General features: G+C 50.3%; 1 protein-coding gene across 2 annotated transcripts in view; it reads right to left on the reverse strand.

Annotated features, from left to right (window-relative positions):
• The window catches only part of FGF13 (fibroblast growth factor 13), a 445,305-nt gene extending 425,826 nt beyond the window's left edge, over positions 1-19,479 (reverse strand). For both annotated transcript variants that reach the window (XM_043570385.1, XM_043570381.1), the window contains exon 1: positions 19,271-19,479. In XM_043570385.1, coding sequence (XP_043426320.1) covers positions 19,271-19,319 — 49 coding nt within the window. In that variant the 5' untranslated portion in view covers positions 19,320-19,479. The remainder of the gene's footprint in view (positions 1-19,270) is intronic.
• Between the last annotated feature and the right edge of the window lie 1,203 nt (positions 19,480-20,682).

A 20,682-nucleotide genomic window follows, 5' to 3' on the forward strand; every position in this document is an offset into this window, starting at 1 on the left:
CACACCCCATCACACCGGGGCGACTTAGGAGATGAATAGAAGGAGACGCGGAGAGGAGAGGAGGTACTGCCCGGTCACACGGCGTGTAAGTGCTAGAGGTGGAACGGAGTTCCAGAAACATGACGGTCATGATCCTCGACTCCTCTCTCCCCCTTAATTGAGATGTAAACGGGCCACTCCTGTGATTACTAGCATTGAACTCAATATCCTCCAACCCCTGAACTGTGCGCTCAAATCTGAAGACGCTGACCTTCATTCCTGCCACACAGGACTTTGTAAAATGTACACCAGAGCACGGGGCTCCCCACCGTACAACCCCCTCTAAAGGCTTCCCAAATGCACGTAACATGAAATTCAAGCCCCTCACCCTGACCAAGCCCTCAATGCCCAGGCGAGGCGGCCCCTGCCTACCAGAGGCGTGTCTCGTGCGTCTCCAGTCACAGCAAGTGCGATTCAATTGTCCACATTTAGACTCATATTTGCAATCTCTCTCCTTCTCCCTTGCTCTTTCTTCCTTCTACTCCTCACATTTGTCTTCAAATGTGGTGTTACGGAAATGCTAGAAATGCTCTTCCCCCTCCTCTTTGCTTGCCCAGCTCTGAACTCACTTTTCTGATCTCAGTTAAATACCCTTCCCTCCGGAAGCCTCCCCGGACCCTTCAGAGCTGAGTTCCCTGCCCTCCTGTGGCCTCGCACAGGGTCCTAAGCTTCTATTACCGCAGTGCTCACACTGTGTTTATCCCAACAGACTACTTCCTTATCTGACCTGCCCACTAGACTGTGAGCCCCGTGAGAGCGGGGACCATCTATGGTTTGTTTGCCTCTGTGTCATTGGCAGCTGGAATCAAGCCTGATGTGGAGCTGGCACCCAAGACGTGTTCAGTGCATGAACAAGTGATAGGAATGGAACCGTCCTGGAAGTTCTATGTGGCGGCGTCTGGGCAATATTTGTGAAAGCACATTTACTTTCATGCCACTGCTAAAGTCAAAGATGAGAGACAACAGGGGCTCCTGGGTGGCTCAGTCGGTTAAGCATCGGGCTCTTGGTTTGGGCTTGGGACATGATCTCACGGGTTTGTGAGTTCGAGCCCCAGCATCAGACTCCATGCTGACAGTGTGGAGCCTGCCTGGGATTCTCTACCTCACTCTCTCTGCCCCTCTCCCACTCCCACTGTCTCTGTCTCTCTCCAAATAAATAAATAAACTTTAAAAAAAAAAGATGAGAACCAACAGATGTAACCTGGAGTCAGAAATGAGTTGGGTCCTGCCTGACTGTACCCCAAGCTCTCGAGAATGATATTATCTGTAAAATATCAATTCGACTTAAGGAGTCTTTTTGGTCCTAGCAGTGAAAAAAAGGAACATCAGCAACAAGCAGGATTCCACTTAAAATCTAATGAGTTTTGTTCACTGAAGAAGGTCATGTCCCACGGTTCTGCTCCCAGCTGGCATTTAAACATGTACATTACTGGGGCGCCCGGGTGGCTCGGTCGGTGAAGCGTCCGACTTCGGCTCAGGTCGTGATCTCGCGGTTCGTGAGTTCGAGCCCCAGGCAGGGCTCTGTGCTGACAGGTCAGAGCCTGGAGCCCGCTTCGGATTCTGTGTCTCCCTCTCTCTCTGCCCCTCCCTCACTTGTGCTCTGTCTCTCTCTCTCTCTCAAAAATCAACGTTAAAAAAAAGCTACTTTTAACACATGTACATTATTACCTTATCACTGAACCTGCTTCAATTCTGAGTAGCTTGTCTCTTCCCATATTGCTTCCAATGAGGGAACCTGCATGGAGAACTGGTATTTTTGGTATTCCTGCTTACATACTGGAATCAATGGAAATTCCGCTGACGTGAGAGTGGCACAATTCAGCACACGCAAACGCTGCCCCTGGGACCACAGTGGCTCGCTCCTCTCGAATAGTCAGCCTCCTTCGGGTGGGTAGGTAACCTGCGTGCTCTGCGCGTGCCGCTCCCACCGTCCGGGACACGTTTCCACCTTCTCATCAACTGGCAAACCCTTACCCATCTTCGGGTGCCGGGTTAAGGTTCCCACCGCGGCTCCCAGCCGAACGAGGTGAGTTCCCTTTCCCGCGAGCTCCCCGAACTCCCCATCGACCCGCTCCGGGTACTACTGCCTTGTCTATTTCTCCTGCCATCAGCCCCGCGCGAGCCGAACAGGGATTCTCTTCCTCATCGGTTCCTCGGGTGCCTGGCACCGAGCCTGCCATGTGGCTCGTGCTCTTTGAATGAACGGTGTCCAGGTTCCCAGGCGTGTGTTTCTAAAGCGTTGCCTATCACCTGAGGTAAACGCATCTGCACACTCTCTGCCCGCCGCCGGGAAACAAACAGAACATATTAAACACCGTGAGGGGCTTTGTAAGAAAGCGGAGTCCGCTTTGGGAGATTTCTATTTCTGGAAACGTACAAAGATGTTAGGAAGCTAGGAAGCGTTCAGAAGGTGGGGGGCGGGGGCATGAAAACCACGGCTTAGGAGCCAATAGCTAGCTCACAACACAAAGGTTCACACGACACCTGCGCACACCGTCTTCAGAGGTGGCTGGGAGGAGGGAGAATGCACAGCGATGGTGATCAGAGGGGCCTACACAAATCAAAACTAAAGTCCGGGCTTGGCTATTTCCCCTATCTGATGCCAAGTACTCAGCAAGTGTCTCTCCCATTCCCCAAAAAGGATTGAGAAAAGAACTTAAGCGCCATATATTTAAACCTAATTTGTGCTCCTGAACATAAGCCATGTCTCACACATAAAAGAAGCAGAGAACACAAATAAAAATGTCAAATTGTTCCAAGACCAACTCGGAAGTTAAACTTTTCCAAATGACAGAATGAGTCAAATTTCTATTCAAACCAGCATTTATTGCGTTTGCTTTGCAGGCCAGGCTCTGTCCCAGGGACGGGGAATCCGGAGACAAATGATAGCATCAGGAAGTTTACAGTATAGTGGGAGAGACATACAAAGCAAAAGGGAAATGGAAACAAATTGCAAAGGGCGCAGGAAGACACGATCCACTCCAAATGCAGGGATGAAGGGTCTGGAGGCTATCACAGAGGAACTAAATTATTTCTACAAAAAAAAAATCACTGTACAAGAAAACACCATAAACAATAAATAGACCTAAGAGGACCAAGAAAAGCCCTATTCACTCTCCTCATGGTTCTCAAACCTGCACATCATTGCATTAAGACCTCAATTCTCTGGGTCCCTGAGGGTTTGGGCTCTTCCTTCTCTATACTCACCATGTTACCTTGATGACCTAGGACTAAAGACTGAAGAGACAAACTATGTTAAATTTTTAAAATTTTTTTAATGTTGATTTATTCTTGAGAGAGAGAGAGAGAGAGACATAACGTGAGCAGAGGAGGGGCAGAAAGAGAAGGAGACACGGGATCCGAAGCAGGCTCCAGGCTCTGAGCTGTCGGCAAAGAGCCCGACGCGGGGCTTGAACCCACAAACCATGAAATCATGACCTGAGCTGAAGTCGGACGCTTCACCGACTGAGCCACCCAGGCGCCCCCCAAACTGAATATGTCAAGACAACTTCACCCATCAACTAAAAAAATAAAAGAATCAACACTCACGTTCACAGCAGCATTGTTCACAAAACCAAAAGCTGGAAACAACCCCAATGCCCATTAATAGCTGAGTGGATAAAGAAAACGTGGTATACACGTATGTGATGGTTACTTTTGTGCATCATCCTGAGCGGGCTAAGGGATGCCCAGAGAGCTGGCAAAACATTATTTCTGGGTGTGCCTGTGATGGTGTTTTCGGGAGGATATTACCATTTGAGTCAACAGACCAAGCAAAGAAGATGGCCCTCGCTAACGTGGGCAGGCATCATCCACCGCGTTGAGAGCTCCCGCTAGAACAAAAAGGTATGGGGAGGGCGATTTCTCCCTATCTCCTCTCGAGCCGGGATGCCTGACCTCTCTCCTGCCCTCAAGATATTGGAGCTCCAAGTTCTTAGGCCTTTCAACTCTGGGACTCCCGCCAGCCCCCTCCCTCGGGCCTTCGGCCTTAGACTGGGAGTTACGCCACTGGCTTCCCCCTGGTTCCCAAGTATTGGCTTCATACTTGGACTGAGTTATGACACCGGCTTTCCCAGTTCTCTAGCTTGCAGACAGCAAAGCATGGGACTTCTCAGCCTCAATAACCACGTGAGCCAATTCCTGTCATAAATACTCTCTTACATGGGGCGCCTGGGTGGTTCAGTTGGTTGAGCAACCGACTGCGGCTCAGGTCACGATCTTGCAGTTCGTGAGTTCGAGCCCCGCGTCGGGCTCTGTGCCGACAGCTCAGAGCCTGGAGCCTGCTTCGGATTCTGTGTCTCCCCCTCTCTCTACCCCTCCCCTGCTAATGCTCCGTGTCTCTCCATCTCTCAACAATAAATAAACGTTAAAAAAAATTTTAAAAACACTCATATATATCTTTATCTATCTATCTATCTATCTATCTACATGTGTATAAGCACATATATAGATGTAGACAGGTAGGTTCGGTTTCTCTGGAGAGTCCTAATACAAATGCATTGAAACATCCAGCCTTTTAAAAGGAAGGAAATTCTGACGCACACACACTACCACATGGATGAACCTTGAGGACATTATGTCAAGTGAAATAAGCCAGCCACAAAAAGACAAACACTGTATGACTCCACTAATATGAGGCATCTAGTCAAACTCTTAGAACCAGAAAGTAGAGCTGCTTAGGGGGCTTAGAACCAGAAAGCCCCAGCTGCCAGGGGCAGGGGGAAGGGTTGGGGGTGGGGGGTGTTGTTTAATGAGTACAGAGTTTCAGTTTTGTGAGATGAGAAAGTTCCAGATACAGGCTGCACAACAATGTCAATATACTCAACAGCACTGAACCTTAGGCTTTAAAATGGTTGTCAAGATGGTAAATTCTACGTTATGTGTATTTCACCACAACTGGAAATAAAATACTAAAAAAGGAACATGCTATAATGATACTTGGAAGAGTGTCCTGGACCTCTACTCTAAGAAAAAGTGGTTACAGTATACAAAGGCCCCAAATGTTTAACTTGTATAGAAATACTCTATTCCTTCCAATGCAAGTTTCTTCATTTAATGCATAAATACAAAAAAAAAAAATGCAATGCCTCAGTTCTTTTGGTCACGGTAAGTCCAATGAGAGGAGATCAACATGCTTTTTAAAAATGTTCTTGCCTTCGTGGGGGAAAAACAATACAAGCAATCTTATTTAGGTCACAGTAGTTACTGTAAACATCCCAAGGAAAGCTTATTAATAACAGCCACCCACAAAGGACCTGGTTTCAACCATGGATGCCATGGAGTCGTTGGAAGAGAGAATTCAGAGGAGAGCATTTGCCCAGATTTTAAAAATTAGAATGTTAGCATCTTTTTTGTAGTTCAATTTGGATTTAGAAATAGCAAATAGAGCCAATATTTTAAATTAGGAATCTGGACTAGATGGGCGTCTGAAGGGCCTTCTGGCTCTAAATCATAACAATTGATTGCTTACTTGATTTTAAAAAAGTCAGCAAGCATCCTAAATTATGCATGCCAATCCTTGATTCTGCTATCAGTCGGGTAAAGGAGGCCACCTGCCCGGGCCTATCGGTGTGGTTACGAGGAAATGCACCAAGCTACGACCTTGCCAGTAACCTGCTCTATGACCCTGGGCCTGGGCCCTGCCTCTCTGTGAGCCTGATGCCCTCTTCTCTGCAATGGGAAAGTTGGATCACATGGCTTTTATGGTGCCTTCCAGCCACTATAATCCCTGATTAAGAACCTGTGAAGCAATGGTAGTGAAGGCTGGAGAACATAACGCCGCACTGGAACTGCACTTAAAGATCACTGGGGCGCCTGGGTGGCTCAGTCCCTCAAGCATCTGACTTTGGCTCTGGTCATAATCTCACGGTTGGGGAGTCCGAGCCCCGCCTCGGGTTAACTCAAGCACTGTCAGTGCGGAGGCTGCGTGGGATTCCCTCTCTCCCCCCTCTCTCTCTCTGCTCCTTGCTCACTTGCACTCCCCCCCCCCAAAAAAAATAAAAAATAAAAAAATCATTAAAATGGTAAATTTTATGTTGGCTCTCCTACCACAGTAAAAAAGAAATAAAGAGAAATAAAATTTTTCAAAAACAACCGGGGAAGCAAAAACGGCCGCTCTGGACAGTAACTTAGAACTGTGGGAGACCCAAATGCTTCAACGAGAGGCCTCCGGGCTTAGCTTTTCTTTCTTTATTTTGAATCAAGTAATCCTTGATCCCCAAAGAAACATTCAGATACGCCCGAGATGGTGCTATGAAAAGAAAAACTCTTCATAAGACAGGGGCTCCTTCAATACTGTAACTACCTCCCATTCGCCATCTGGGTCCAATCTGCGTATGTACAGCTTCCATGAACGGAGAATCACCTATATACCGTATGGTCAGGAGCCCCGCGCCCTGGCGAAAATCTCACTCTTGGTTGGTAAGGCAACTACTCTTATCTCCTCCAGCCACGGAAACGGAAACGAAGCAACTCAGCCTCGGGCTCCAAGCAGGGGAACAAGTTCATTATCTTCTGTCAGGAATTTCAGATCCTAGGGAGATCTCCGGTGCACTGAGAATCCATACAAGATTTTCCCAGGGATTCAGTTTTGTGGCTCGTCTGGAGACAATGGCCTCAGAAAAGAGGATGGGCTCTCTTACTTCCTTTCCTCCCTTTTAGGCCATGCTGCCCTTTAAAGACATGCTCTTTGTTCTGTAGATTCAAAGGTTGCTTTTATGGCCAGTGGGGTGGAGGGAGAAAGCTGCGTGTTTCTGAAATGGTGAAATCTGTCAAAGTCCCAAAGGCTCCTGTGATACAAACCAGGTCATTCTATACAGCCCGAACCCCCAATTCCAGCAGGGGAAATAAAACCATTTATAACTCAAAGTAACTAACAGTGGTAGGTCAATGCACTTGATTGGTCATAAACCAATTACAGGGACACTGCTCGGACCTAGCCCCGACTCAACCCTCACACTCCTCCCTCACACTCCCACCTCTTGCCAGATATAGACGGGAAAGGGGCATCCAAGACGGGGAGCTCTCTTGCCCACCTGCTCTGGACGGGCAACCGGATATCTGAGAAGCCCTATTCTCACCCCCTTTAGCCCACCGCACGAAGATCCACTGAGGTTCAAGCCACCAGAACGGTCAAATTATTTGAGTACTCACTTCTGCCATTCTAATAGCACCCCCAAAGTTCCCTCCCAGCCCTGCCCTCTCTGGAAGGGTCCGGGCTGTGAAATTCTCTTCCTTCCTTAGTTTCTCCTGCAAAGGAGCCAGTGAGGAAAAGAATGGATACTGCCAATAAGAGAGAGAAGCCCGGAAAAAAAGAAGAGGCTCTCAAACGGAACGTTTGCATGCCCAAGGTGAGTAGGGCTGTGGGGAAGTGAGAGGTTATTTAATTCAACCCAGGAGGAAACGGACGACCCCATCACACAGTTCATGAACAACGATGGGCCGAGGCCTTAGGGCTCCAACTCACTTGAAAGTTCTGGAGATACTGAGCCCTTTGAGAAGGAGTTGAAAGCTATGGACCCCAATGGCCAACAAGTGCGCATTTACACCGAATTTCCAGGGGTCCTAGCCACTTGTTTACAATTTAGATTATCGAGCTCTCTTCCTAAGGTTCTGATTTAGCAGATCAGGAGGAAGGAGGCAGCCTGTTTTTTGCTAGCAAACCCTACAGGTGATTCTTCGGGCAAGCTTGAGAAACAGTGCTCCGAAGCAGTAAACCCCTAAACTGGCTGTGCCTGAGACTCAGCTGAGGAGATTTATTGAAAACTACAGGTTCCTAAGCTTCTCCTGAATCACATTCTCACGGTGGGGGACGTAGGTGACAGGAAGCGAGGCCGATGCCCAGGCAGGTTCTGGAAGCTCTCGTCTAGCGGTCCCTGGACTGCAGATGAGTAACGTGTGTCTGACCCCCTGCAGGCTACCCCCTTGGCAGTCTGGCCTGCCCGGGGGCCCCGGTGGCCACGACAGGCACCAGGTCCTTCACTGTTTGACATAGGACCGACACGGAGCAGGGCACTTGGTACAAGGATAGCTCGGTTTCTTCAGAGCAAACTTGCAAAATGTCAGCTCCCCGAAGGCGCAGACCGTCATCTATTCTGCTCCCCACTGTATCCGCAGTGTCTATGGCATAACACAGGAAGTCCAATAAATATTAACACATGAATTAGTATAACTAAAATCCATTAAACTGGAGAGTGACTGTCAAATGTGTGAATCTATAGATTTGTTTCTACGGCCAACAAGCCTGCTAATAACAACCCTTGAACTCGAATAATCAATGTGAAAATCGCTACTATCTTCGTCGTGTAGGATCAATATCCCCATCAACCAAACTCTATGTAGCTGGCACTGTCTTTGATGTCTTCCACACATCTCATTCCATCTTTAAAAGAGGCATGTGAGGAGTGCCCGGCGGGCTCAGTCAGTCAGTCAAGCGTCCTACTCTCGGTCATGATCTCATGGTTCGTGAGTTCGAGCCCCACGTCAAGGCTCCGTGCCGACAGTGTAAAGCCTGCTTGGGATTCTCTCTCCGCCCCTCCCCCCACCCCACTTCTCACAATAAATAAATAAATAAATAAATAAATAAATAAATAAATAAATAAATAAAGTTAAAAATTTTAGGGCATGTGAGAAAAATGTAACTGTCTCCCGTTTTCGAGAGGCTTACAAAGACTATTTGCCCAAGATCACACGGTGAATAAGTACAGGAACTCACATGTGAACCCAGATCTCTGAAATCCATGCTTTTAACCGTGTAGCCACTTTTACATGGAAGATGGCCTGCTGTAAAGTAGAAATTATATCCCAAATTAAACTCGCAATATTAAATCCAGATGGAGTGATGCTGCCATTCTAAGGGATTTGGGTCTGGTTTGGAGTTTCAAAGTAAAGGAACATTTAAAGAAACCTAGGAAGCTATGCTGACCACTGAGGTTAAGTAACACACTTACTGAGCCAGTGTTTTGGGAAAAGGGCCCTTGAGGAGGTTACAATCTAGTTGGGGAGCTATAACACAAGCAGGTGAAAAGTTCATCATGAGATTTATCCAAAATAGCCCATGGACAGAACATTGCCAGAAGCCCAGAGCAGGGAGTGAGCAGTTCCTGCGGGGAGGGCCGAAGAGAGGCTTCCTGGAGGGTGTGGCGTAAGCTTGGACGTGAAGAATCATAACACGAAGAAATAATAGGTAGAGCATTCTAGAGCAAGCAACGGTAGGAGCTGGGGCAGAAAAGGCAGCTTTTAGACAAGAATATGAGCAATAAGTTGCTTATATTATTTTTATTATATGATTAGTATCATCACATATGTTCACTGTAGAGACAAAGTACAAATAAAAATAAACTATAAATACTCTATAAGCCAACCACCCAGAGATTCCTTTTGGTGTCTATCCTTCTAGGATTTATTCTAAGTATACTGCGTGTCTATTTATTTAGACATATGCCTGTTTGTCTACATGCATTTTATATTTACAGATGTACACATGCATATGTGTATCTTTACACATGCACATTCATATATGCACATTTATGAAATACCAGTAAGGTTTGTGGAGCCCAGGGAGATGGCTCTCTGGGTGGTGCAGAATGACTGTTCACTGGCACAGGGCACAAAATCACCTTCTCTCCTTCATCACCCCCAAGTCCACACCCAGAGTGCACACACTAAAAGAGACGGTGTGGACGATTATTGAACAACACAGAAAAACATTCTAATATGTCGTTGAGAGAAAAGAGCAGGTTATATAGTATATACTGCATGATCCCACACATACTTAAGGAGAATTACCCACGTATATGCATGCATGCTACAATTCAAAGAAAAAAGACTGGAAGGAAAGTCTCAGAAGCCTAACCTAGGAGGAGGAACCCTTGGATGAGATTTTCTGATCTATGCCCCTAAGATTTTCCAAACTGTCCCCCGCAAACGTGCATTCTCTTGTAATCCGGAGGAAAAAAAAAAAATCGGTGCGATGAAACATAGGCAAGGCAAAAGCACACAAATGAATTCAAATCGGGCCCCGAACGAACGTACTGCTCAAGATGTATCCTGGGTTTCTGAGCAGCTAAAACCGAATTAGCATTGACCATCAGCCTGAGAAAGCAAAGCTCTCGCGTTGGCCGAGCCCCCGACTTCAAGGCTTTGATTGGGATCTGCCTTCCACGTCCGCCCGCGGGGCGTCCGGCCGGTGGGTCGGGCGCGGCGAGGGCGAGGACGGCCCTGACGGCCGGAGGGGGACCCGCGGCCCCGCTTCCCCGGGCCCCGCCCGGCCGCCACCATCTTAAGGCCGCCTCCCACCGGCTGCAGCGCGGCCGCCGCCGCCGCCGCCGGGACGCGAGGCCGAGCCCTTCCCCCGCCTGCAGCCGCCCGCGCCGCCGCGGCCCCGGGAGCCGGAGCCCTGCCCCGGCCGCGGCTCGCTCCGCGGCGTCCCGACGCCAGCCGGCCGGGCCGCGGGCACCCGGGCCGGGGGGCACGGCCGGCCGCCGCCGCCTGGAAGGAGCTTCGTCATGCCCGGCGCCCGAGCAGCGCCTCGCCAAGTTTCACCTTCGGTGACACAACTTTTCCGTGTTTCTTTTTTAGGCAGCCGCCACATCACGAGGCTAATGAGCACACTGAGGTCTGTAATAAAGCCGCCGGCCAGGTCCGCGGCGACAGAGGGACGCGGGTAACCAGAACGGTCAGGGCTACGGTCTGGGCTTCCCCCCCCCCCCCCCCCCCCCCCAGCTAGTCGCAAAACAAATACTCCCCGGACCGACCGCATCCAGGAGCGTCCGGCCCTGCTTCCAGCAGAACGGCTCTCACATCGTTCCCTGCGCTCGGGAAACCACGCGCAAATCCAAGAGCTCTTGGAAGTCTTAACGTTCAACCCCCACCCCCACCCCGCCAGGGGACAGGCAGGCACACACACACACAGAATCAAAGGCAAAGGCAAAATAAGCAGGTCAATTCACAATACTTTCAAAGTCATGCTTGAAAGGAGATTCTGAAAATATCTATAGGCATATTCAAGAACTGCGCTCAGCCTGCCTGCTTTGGGTTGTTTACTTCTACTTTTAACAGCAAGCTAAATATTTTAGGAACTCGATCTGTTTACTCACCCCCCCCCCCTCCCTGGTTCAAGAGCAGTAGAAATGCTACCTCCACAATTCGGAGGAATTTTTGAGAAGCGGGTTTCACGTTTGTTATTCAACTTACCTATAACCACGCAATACACAGTTAATTACAGCTGTTAAACACGGGTTCCGCAGAACAGCAACCACATGCTTCCGAACTTTGAGAACTATAATTAATATGCTCGTTCAAGGCGTGTGTCTCCATTAACGAGATATATTTTTGGAAATATTATCTAACTGAAGGCAGCATAAATAGTATAAAAAGTAAAGCTCACACTTTTTTTGTATTTTTTCCATTTAAAATGAGTTACATAATAAGTAGTGAAAAGCCTCTTCCACGGAGCTACCCTTTTAAGGGGTGGATTTCTTCACTCAAGTCAATATAGCTATCAAGGGAGAAAATCCAGAAATGAGAATCCTCCAATGCGCCCAGCATCCCCTAAGGAACCTCATTCAGTTAATGAAACCACTGACATCTGTTGACAAGAAAAGGGGGGGGGAGAAAAGAGGAGAGGGAGGGAGGGAGAGGGAATAGGGTAGGGGTGAGAAAGAGAAGGAACTGAGACAGGATTCTGACAAGAGACAGGCTGAAAGCGTACGCCATGTAACAGGGGGAAAAAAATAAACAATTGCGAGTTTTACCCAGCAGCGAATTCAGAGGAAGTGTAATCTTTAGAACACAGGTGAAGCAAGTTCCCAGACGCAGCTCTGGAGCAAAGCACCATTATTTTCAAACTGAAGGCTGCTTAAGTCTGAAAACCCGCAGTCAGGACCAACTGAAGGAAGACACACAATGAAAAGTAAAAAGGCAGGATGTCCAAGGCCAAAGAGAATGAAGGGCAACCCCAAGGCAGGGCGGGGTTTCTCTCATCTCTGTGCACCCAGGGCCCAGCACAGTGCCTGGTAGGGAAAAGTCACTCAGCAGATGTTCAGCGATTCATGCAGCTGCACAAAAACCACAGCCCTGGAGCAATCATGCGTGCACGTATAGGCACACTCTTCCTAATCATGTCCACACTGGCCAACAGGAAGTCATTTTGTCTCTGTGCAAACCTGTGATTAGAAAAGAATCACCTGTGATGCCTAGGGAGCGCTATGACACAGGGTTTAAGAGGTGGATTTGAAGTCGGTCAGACCTGGCTCAAACCCTCTACCGTCTTGCTAAGTGACCTCAGGCTGGCCTCAGTCTCTGAGGCTCAGTTTTCTCTTCTGTCAAATGGGAGTGATTATAGGGCACATATCTATCCTGGATAGACTGTTACGAAGAATGCAGGAGATTTCGCGTCAAATCCCTTCGTGCTTAGAAAAACTGTTAAGACCCTAACCAAAATTATGTCTCCAACCAACCAAGGTGTGAATTCCTTAAGCTCTGCCTCTGGCAATCCTTAATGAAGATGTAAGTATCCCCAGGCATCTATCGGATTAAGCCACAGTGAGACAGAGACAGGGCCTTTCTCTAACACACAGCTTTCTGATCTGACAATAAACTGGAAATGAACATAGCACAGTACCAAAGAGTTTTGGTACCTGCATTGCACCATCATTCACTAATCACTACAACGCCAATCACTGTGTCAGGTCCCACCCGCGACCTATGTGACCTCGTCACGCTATGTTCGATCTGTAAGCTTCACTTTCTCATCTCTGAGTCCGCAAACACTAATCACTACTTTGTTTGGCTGTCGTGAGGATTAAATGGGACATACGTAAAAATAATACATGGCTACTAAATAAGCACTCGGTAATTTAGAAGCTACTATAATCGTAACTGTGATCAGTACTGGCACTGCTATTAAATGCTGAATCAAACCCACCCCTGCTTAAAGGAAATCCTCATCTGGCCAAGACCATTCCACAAGTACTCCTCATGGGCCTGCCAAGTCCAAGACCCTGTTGAGTGCCCTGGTGGGGGGGCGGGGGAGGGGGGGGCTCCCAAGAAACCAGAGAAAGGGTGTTAACTGGGTCCTGAAAGGAGAGGTGACTAGGTGGCAGAAACAAAGACTGCATACTGCTTGATTCCATTTATATGAAATTTGATAACAGGCAAAACTAAAACAGGGTGACAGAAATCAAAAGAGAAGTTGCCTCTGAAGAGGGAATGACGAGAAAAGAACAAGCGAGAACCCTCTGGGGTGCTGAAAACCTTCTAGATTTTGATTTTGATGCTCATTACATGGGTGTAAACATTTGTCAAAGTTAATCAAGACGCACACTTAAGATCTGTGTATGGTACTGTGTATAATCCTCAATTACACAAAAGGAAATTGAGTTCATAATTTTTTTTTTTTTTTAAATTAACTCTTTTCCAGTTTGGCCTCTGACCAGGCCTGCCTTTCATCGGAAGATTTTTTTTTTTTTTTTCCTTTCTTCCTCGGCCCTCCTGACAGGATCCAGAAAGAACACACATGCTGAGAATTCCTTTAGGCCAAAGAGGGACTGTGCAAACCAAATCTGAGGTCTGTGCGGAAGGGTGAGGGCAGGCGGGCCAGGCAAGCAACCGGACTCATGCCAGCCCAACTGCACCTCCTAGGATATCAACCCAAACCTTCCACCAACAGAAGCCGGGGGTGCTGCCAGAGTTTAAAAGAATCAGGGACACCTACTACCCTCTGCCCTTTGTCTATGGAGGTCATTAGCCAGTGGCACGAATACCATTTCCATTTGAAAATCAATACTAGGGGCGCCTGGGTGGCGCAGTCGGTTAAGCGTCCGACTTCAGCCAGGTCACGATCTCGCGGTCCGTGAGTTCGAGCCCCGCGTCGGGCTCTGGGCTGATGGCTCAGAGCCTGGAGCCTGTTTCCGATTCTGTGTCTCCCTCTCTCTCTGCCCCTCCCCCGTTCATGCTCTGTCTCTCTCTGTCCCAAAAATAAATAAACGTTAAAAAAAAAATGAAAAAAAAAATGAAAATCAATACTAAAAGCAATTTCGAAGGGCAGAGGCACGAGTAGGGCGTGGGGACTGCCTTTACCTCCAGTAATCCCAACATACGGTCATCGTAATTGGGGCTTCATGTCTGTTACAAACCCAGGTCCTTAATAGAATAGTCCCCATTTCCATCATACCCCGAGAATCAAGAACTTCTCTCCTGTCTAATAGGAAACTCCCATGTTCAGAGTTAATACCCTGGAAAACACTGCTTTAGAGAAAAAAATAAACAACCTGCCAACTCAAGGCGAAATTAGACCCGCAGGCCGGAGAGGCGGTCATAATGACTGCTATATACTATTTCACCTTCTGCAGGAAATTAACGCATTTACCCAGAAATCCACATCCCTGATGAATGTTTCATCAAGATATGGCATTCACCAAAGTGACAAGAATGCCGCATTAAAAAGATGTCAGAAATCCGATTCAAGTGCGTTTGTAGAACCAGTATATCGCAAACAGATAAGCTACGTGAGAAGTTGGCTCGGACTAAGATGAATCACGTTACTCAGTACAACAAACGTGAAATCCACTCCTCAGCCTGTGCTGAGAAATCCTGGGGCTAATGTGTCTTCTGGAGAGGCAAACAGAAATTGGTGACTGTCGACAATGATTTATGCAGACGTCTGTCTCCTCTACTAAATACTAAAACCACAGTATTTGCCGAATCTTTACGTTTCAAAGAGCGTGTTAGGTTTGGCAAGGTAAGAGATGTGGGGGATGCCCTCCACCCGAAGTATTTTTAACTCATGGGGTTTTTTTTTTTTTCTCTCCCTGAATTGTTTAATCGTGGTGATTATTTTCTATTCCTTTCAAATCTCTCAACTCCAAAAATATAAGCCATAACGAAGCAGACACTAGAAAGCCTTTTTATTGGATATATTTGAGGAGCTCCAACACATTCCGGTCGTTCCGTGTTGATTGTAATTCCCAGAATGAGGCATTGATTTGAACATGAAGCAGCACAGCTGCAAAGAGACCATGTCCCAACTTGAAGCTGCTAAGGAAGAGCACTGGGGAGCGTGATGTGTCTTCTGCACCTATCCCCAAGAAGAGACGGACATTCCTGATTCGAGATGTCCCTGGCCACACACCCTCACCGAGGCGGTGATCACTTTCGGCATAGAAGAAAACACGGCGTTTATGACACTCCATAAAACCACTGGTCTGTGATGATTTTATTCACAAGGTGAAAAAACAGGTCCCTACACAAGCAAGAGGTAGATTATGGTTGTTCGTTTTTCAATAAGAGGTCACCAACATCATGACTTCTTGTGGGTAAGATACCTCTAAACACCTGCTTCGCTGGGCCCACATCCGAGAAAGACACTTGACAGAAGTGATTACAGCAATCCACCAAGACCAAGATGATCTTTTGGAATGGCATTCGGGGTTCAATACTTGACATGCTGGCTGCCTGACCACAATGCCCTGTCCTTAGGAATGGTTAGAGACGCTATTGGAAAGGGCCAGGAAGGGAGGAGAAAATAAAGCCGTGCCCGTAAATGCACGCTGGCACCACAATCCATTATAGCAACAGCTGTGCAAGTGGCTTCTTGGACTCTGTGTGGAATTGTCCTCCATCACCAGCCTGACGCCAGACCATCTCACCAAGAGAATCCACAGCCCACAGCCCGTGGCCTGGAAACTTGCCTGGCTGAGATGGCTCTCCATAAGCACAAGGGGGGAAAGGTGGTTCAAAAAACACACCCAACTCCCGGCAGGTAATTAATTGCAAGCCAAATGGCACTTTGGAAATCAAGAGCTGGCTAGCACTTTTACTCAGCCCAGGGATGATTTGGTGTTATCTGTAGCAGGAGGCTACATGTTTTCTGAATGCCACAGAACACAGTTGCAATAAACCAGACACAGCCTCGACCGAGTGCTCTTCCAACAGAGAACTGCCGAAAAGATTTTATGCGACAGGGTAGAGAAGGGTGAGTCAAAGCTAAGTGAATATCCACTTCCACAAACAAATGTTATGCTTTCTTCTTCCCTGAAATGGAAACAGGTCCTCCTGTTCAGAAGCTGAGTGCTACTAGCTATATACACATCTGCCAACGTAAAACTTCATGCAAAGCCGAAATAAATGCGGGAAAGGTGATATGCTACACAAGAGGCCATTTTAACAGTTTCAAACAGAACCGAGATTTCCCCCCCCCCCCCCACCACCACCCACAAAAGAGGACAGACTATCTTGTCTGGCTACGTCAGGGAAAAGATTATGGAAAAGATCATGGCCCATCACTGAGACTGGTCTTAACCTCAACGAGTTGAAAAAAACATCATTTAAAGACAATTGGCAATTTATGTGCTCTGAAAGCCCTATTTCATTCAGCAGCACAAAATAACTTACTGATTACCTACTATCTGTGCTTTCAAAACTCTGGAAACACTATAATCTACTATAATCTTCTATGTAGTCACGATAGGCTGTGGGCATGAACCCCAAATGATGGGGTGGGAGGCTGAATTTAAATGAACAGTAGGCTCTGAAAACAGATTATGAAATTCATTCAAATGACTGACTTGATTCCATCATCTGTCACACTGTTGTTCGAAATCAAATGTGTGTATATTCAAAGTATCTGTTAAATGTTCAATCCTACATCTCGCCATGTTGCAAAGGGTGTGCACGTGAGTTTCCTAAACTTAAAAAAATTCAAAAATGGCCCGTACGTAGGAAATTTGTAAATAACCAAACCTCTTTATGAATATGGTCAGAAAACTTTCTCGGTTAAAAATAGAAATAGAGCTGGTATGTTTCGTCTCTAACAGAAAAAGTAGTCTTCAAAATCTGGTAGGGTAAGGCTTTTAACATCCTTGAAAGGAGAAAATACTAACGAGTATTACGCACTGGCTATTTTCAAAATGCTCTAAATTCAACAACCAACGGAGGCAAAAATGGGACTTCTGCTCTCAGCAGCCATAAGATTCCCATCTCCTAGGGAAAGGTAACTCCCTTCTTAAAAGTTGCCTTATCAAGTTACTTTAATTTCTCCTAATTACAACCATAATTCCAACTGCTAATTACATAATTCCTGCAGAGAGGTATTCGGTTTCAAATGTGGTGAGTCAACATGAGAAAATGTTATGACATACGCCTAGTAAAAATTTTCACCATGGAGTTACAAAAACCTGTCCTAATGTTTCCAGACCTGTTACTCCATTCTGGACGATTGGAAATTACATTCCTAAACCACCAACTCACTTTCCACGAGTGAATTTGGATTCAGGGTCCTCCCAAAGGTCACCTGAAATAAACCTGAGGTAGTAACCACCTGCTGGAAATCAGAAACCAAAGTTCCAGAAACAAACCTGAAATACTCCCAGCTTCAGAAAGGAAATCACTTCCCTAGATCAATGTGGTGCTACAACCTTCTTCCATTGTGGTTACCTCTCTGGGTCCTGGTTACCTCCCTGGGTCCTCATAGCAAAACAAAACCTTTTAACAACTCTGAAGTCATTTTCTCTTAAAGGTACAAATGCCTGTTTAAGACAAACCACAATTAGGAAAGCTCTGGAAATGCACACTCAAGAGTTCTACTTTCTAAGTGACTGTTTCAATTCATCTGCGCACCTCCAACAGCCAGCAGCTATGAGCGGGTCCGAAGGGGCTGAACTCTAGCCTTGAGCCAGGCCAGTGGCAACACAGACCCTTGGGACAACGGGATCTATACTCCCTACAAACTTCCGGGCCTTTCTTCAACGCTTCGCCTAGTGGGAAGAGATCGACTCCATTTAGAAACAAGGATAAAGGCCCTGAGCTGAAGACTTTGACAACTTTCAGCGGGGGAGGGCTGGTGCTGCCCTAGAATCTCCCGGGAAAGCAAGCTCTGAGATGGGGAGAGGCGAGAAGGAGGAGATGAGAAAAAGGAATAGGGACAGGAGTGGGAGGGAAGGGGGGCCCCAGGGTGCAGGGAGGAATTAGGGCCCCGTGAACGAAAGGTGGGGCTCCCTGGCTGCAGCCCCACTTCCGCAGCGAGGACTCTGGACTCGGTGTGGGTCGCTGCGGTTCAGCGTGCCTGGGGCCCTCAGAGCCGGTCCGACCCGCTCCAGTGTCTCCTCTATAGCCATTCCGGACACTTGAGTCCAAGGCACCTGCCTTTTCCCAACTGCTCTTACCACACCCCTCTCTGCGCCTCTCCCTGCACGCGGGTCTCCAAGGATGCTACCTCCGGTTTACGTCCCTGAGCTAAGCCGGGTCCTTAGCAAGGCAACAGCTAACGCTAGCGGGGGTCGGGGCGGGCGGGGGAGACCACCCCCCGCCTTCCTTCTGAGTTCTCCCCAGTGTGAGCCCTTCTCTGCTGCGCCTCCCCAACCCGCCGGTGGGAGGCCCCAGGCCAAGACGCACACTCCGGGGGACCGGCGGCCGGGAGCCCCGGGCCAGGTGGCTGAACCCCAGACAGCGGAGGGAGGGGACTCTCCCCTCCCGCGGAGGCCCGCTCCCGCTGGGCACTAGTGGCGAGGGGACAACAGCCTTTGTTCTCCCGGGGCTTGGCGAGGCTGCGCTGCCGAGGCGCAGCGCGGGCGGCGCCGGGGCACCCGGATTGCTCACTTTTGCACGCGGCGTGTCGAAGGTTGCAAGCTCCCGCCTTCTGGGGAGGGGGTAGAGACTTGGGGAGTAGGGGGTGTGAGGGGGAAAGGAGCGTGGGGGGAGGGGTCTCGCGTCTCGGCCAGGCTCTTTGTTTGCATTGGGGGCGGGGAGAGGGGGTTGGAGGTGGATTGGAGCTTGGGTCTGTGAGAGTGGAGCAGATTCCTGAGTATGTCACCATGTTGCACCCGCGCAGCACACATAATGCACACTCGCGCACACGCACACACAGGCACTCGCACGGATAGGCGGCCGGCCGGCAGCAGGCAGCGCTGTTCCCGGCGCTCCGGGCTGCAGCAGCTCCGGCCGCCCGCAGCGCCACCACGGTGCGTCCAGAGGGGGAGTGGAAGAGGCTGGAGGCACTCGCGGGGCGACAATTCCACGAGGAAGGAGGGAAAGTGGTGCGACCCCAGCCCCCCTCCCTCGGCGGCCCGGCCCCCCTTTCTCGCCCGGGGTCGCAGAGGTCACGGGCAGCTTAGGCTCCGGCACGGAGGCAGGGAGGCAGCGAGCCGCCGAAGGGCGGCGCGCACGCGAAGGGGCGAGGGAAACCAAGGGAAGGGAAGCCGGCGGAGCGAGCGGGCGGGCGGGCGGGCTGGCTTACCCTTAGAAGCATCTTTCTCCTCTTTGGGCTTGGTCACCTTTCCACTCATAGATCCCAGCTTGCTTGACAAGGGTCGCCCAGGAGACGGAAGTCCTCGCCGAGCGGGCCGGACTTCGGAGAGTGCTTAGGGCGGCAAGTCGCGACCGCAGCCTCCCCTCGGTGTGGCTCGGGGCGGGATCCGCTTTTCCCCCACCGCTGCCGCCGCCGCCGCTGCCTACGAGAGAGTGGGGAGGAAAGGAGAGGGGTGAAGGAGGAGCCGCCGCCGCCGCCGCCGCCGCCGCCGCCGCCGCCGCGAGCCCGATCGGCCGGTAGCGGGAGGAGCCGCTCGCCTGGCTCCAGAAGTGAAGAGACAAAGCGGCGCGGCGCTCCCTCCGCGCCCCGCGCCCGCCGCGCCCGCCCAGGGCCGCGCTCGCAACCCCCGGGGCCGCCGGGAGGTGCGGCCGGGACTCCCGGCTCCGCCGCCGGCCTCCCCGGGCTCCGCGCGGGCCGCTCGCCGGGCCGGCGCGGGCCGCGCGGGGAATCGCCCGGGTGGGCTGCCCGCGCGCCGGCGGGCTGCTCTCCCCCGCCCCCTCCCCCCCACCTCCCGATCCGCTGCGGGCCGCCAACTCCATCAAAATAAAGACCCGAGGAAGGCTGAAAACAATCAAAACAAAGACGAAAATATTCACTTAAAAATAACGAGCCTCCCCGAAAGGGAAATGTTTGAACATGTGATGAGCAACGTGTGAGCCTGTTACACCGCAGAGCCGCGCAGCTGGTCGCCCGCGGGGAACCGAGAGGGGAGGGTCGCCCCTTTCTTTCTGTTCCGTCCGTCTGCAGGTTGCTATTCTTTTGCCCCCAGGGGGGACCCGAGCGGCTCGCGGGCGGAGGAGCGGGAACCGATGGCCCTTACCTGCTCTCTCCCTTCCACCCACACCCCCTCGGAGCTCGCCCGCTCCCTCGCTCGCGCTCTCCTTCCCCAGAACTCTCCGGTCCCAGAGAGCCGCGAATTCAGCCCGCGGCGCCTTCTATATAAACGGCAAGGTGTGGGCACGCGGGGGGGCGGGGGCCGGCGAGGGCGGGGCCCGCACGGAGCCGCCTGCCGGCTGTAGTAAAAGGAGAGCTCGGCAGGGGCGCGCCGACGTCAGCCGCCGGTTGGCAAAACCCCGGCGAGCCCGGCGGAGAGCGGGCGAGCGTGGCGGCCGGGCGTCCCCGGGCCCCCCGCCCCGGGCGGGCAGGGCCTGCGGGCGCCGCCGGAGCGGGCTCGCGCTCCGGGGCCGCGGACATCGAAGCCCGGCGCCCCCCGCCCCACCGGCCGCCCCGGTTAGCCCCTCTGCTCCCCGGGCCCGCGCTAGTCGCCACCTACACTTTGGGGACTCCGGCTGTCGGCAAGTGCCCGCACCGAGCGGTGGAATCTCAGTCCGGGAGGGAAG

The sequence above is a fragment of the Prionailurus bengalensis genome, chromosome X (genome assembly GCF_016509475.1).
Source record: "Prionailurus bengalensis isolate Pbe53 chromosome X, Fcat_Pben_1.1_paternal_pri, whole genome shotgun sequence".
Lineage (NCBI taxonomy): Eukaryota > Metazoa > Chordata > Mammalia > Carnivora > Felidae > Prionailurus > Prionailurus bengalensis.